We start from the raw sequence: 2,098 nt of genomic DNA, 5'->3' as shown, positions 1-2,098 counted from the left end.
AGAGAAGAAAGGAGGAGAAGGGATCGCAGCAAGGCCATCCCCACTGGGGGGCGATTTCTCGCTTTCTATCTCTCTGTCTCTATCTTTCTGGCGAGTGCACGCGCACTATAGCAAAAACCTCTCCAAAGGGGGAAAAAAAACAACTGTTCCCAGTTATTTTTCATTTATTTATTTAGAGAGATTTCTGCTATAGAGCATGTGCGCTTGCCAGAAAGACAGAGAGAGACAGAGACAGAAAGTGAGAAATCACCCCTGCCGCAATCCGTTCTCCTTTCTTCTCCTCTCAGGATTTTGGGCATGAATGTACATGAGCCTGGCACAAGTTTTAAGCCGCCGAGTCTGGAGCATGAACCATGGTTGACTACAAGGGAGTCCAGCAACATAACCACTATGCCACCTACTGGTCCCCCCTTTCCAGTTATTTACAAAATTTTTAAATGGTTTCAACAGACTTTTTTTTTTCTCAATCAATGAAAAATGATACAGTTATAAGAAGAACATTCTTATTTTTAAAATAAAGAAACAAAAAATACTCCTAAAACAAAACTTCTCTAAGACTTTTTGAAGTTTCTAGATTTTCAGTAGATTTTTAACAAGATCCCTTTTTAAAAATTTTCCTGTCTTAGTGTCAATTTTATAAGATTTTTTAATGCTAATGTCTTCATCTTTTACGATGTAGAAAAGCATTCTACACAATTTTCATTTACTTAAATGTTAATCATCAATAACAATTTGAATGCATTGTATAAACACAAACATGATAATTATAAATGAAGATTCTAGAGCTATAAAATGCATGTGGCGCAAAATATCTTATGAGAAACTTGAACATTAAATTGAACCTATATGATTCACAAAGTGTATAAATGTCTTAAAAGCCAAGGCAATTTTCTTTTTCACATTTGGAACAGTTAGCACTGGGTTTGGCCAATAGAAAAATACTTACTCAAAAGCAACATATGTCAGGAGAGTTGCTGCTGAAAAAATTGCAGATAATCCACACCCAATATAGGTGATGAACGTGAGAGCTTTCATGTTTTGGGCATCCGTGTGGTTCTTTCTTTCAAGATCCTATACAAAATATGGGAAGCAGTTGTAAGAATCTCCCTTTTCATGAGTGTGGTGCTTTGGTTCACTAGAATGTTCATTGCTAACATCACAGCAATTCAACCTTGGGCTAAAAATAAATGTAAACCAATATTGAAAATTTTATTTACTGTACTCTTTGAAGTATAGTACATGAAAGAAACAGACACTACATGAAAGAAAAACGCAGTGTCATTGCAGAAAGGAGTTGCACTTTTTTTTCTTTTTTAGTCATTTGCCTCTTACTCAATCTCTTTGCTCACCAGTATAACTTACAAGGGAAACCACCAGGTTCCCTCACAGCAATTGAAGAGAAGGTAGTTGCTTTGCATAAAAAACCATCAGGCCCGTTTCTAACATTTGCGGGGCTGGGGCATAAGTGCAAACGGAGGCCACCAGAACCCACATGATCACGCCTTCAGACTCAGATTTCTTACCAACCAGGGAAGAGCCAGACAGGCAAGCACTGTGGCATCTGGCTTAAGGGGTGGTGTCGAGGCGCCTAACCATGGCCATGTTAAGGCTTGATATGTATATTGCTTATTGATTTTTTTATAAGTGAGAAGCCACTAAGTTCTTAGGTCATAGTTTCTTGATCCCTATAGATCTAAAAGGAAACTCAGTTTAAAGTGTTAGGGGTTGTGGTGGAACAGAAAGTAGTCAGCACTTTCCAGCATATTATGAGGCAGACAAGATAAGAATACCTTTTTTGATTCCTGAAATGGGGAATCAGGATAGGAATAAACCTTGTTGTTATTCAAACACACAGTCCTAGTTGGGGGAGAGAGGTGACTTTATTATGCAGATGTTTGAAATGGAGCCTTCTTGGAGAAGAGCTCTTTTTGATTTTCTGAGTGAAAATGTCATTTTAAACAAATTTATTTCCTTGTTCCTGAGAAAGAGTATTCTAAAAACAGCATAGCCAATGTACAATCACGTTGCTGCAGAACATTAAATTAGTATAACCTTTTAGAATCACATGAGATGACAAGTTGTTAAAATGACATTTTCA

General features: G+C 37.2%; 1 protein-coding gene across 1 annotated transcript in view; it reads right to left on the bottom strand.

Annotated features, from left to right (window-relative positions):
• The window catches only part of ADGRG6 (adhesion G protein-coupled receptor G6), a 160,393-nt gene that overhangs the window by 29,118 nt on the left and 129,177 nt on the right, over nucleotides 1–2,098 (bottom strand). The window contains exon 18 of the mRNA XM_014588839.2: nucleotides 947–1,071. Within this exon, the coding sequence (XP_014444325.1) occupies nucleotides 947–1,071 (125 nt within the window). The remainder of the gene's footprint in view (nucleotides 1–946; nucleotides 1,072–2,098) is intronic.

The sequence above is a fragment of the Tupaia chinensis genome, unplaced genomic scaffold (genome assembly GCF_000334495.1).
Source record: "Tupaia chinensis unplaced genomic scaffold, TupChi_1.0 Scaffold000313_1, whole genome shotgun sequence".
NCBI classification, from domain to species: domain Eukaryota; kingdom Metazoa; phylum Chordata; class Mammalia; order Scandentia; family Tupaiidae; genus Tupaia; species Tupaia belangeri.
This window is presented reverse-complemented; position numbering and strand designations above follow the sequence as displayed.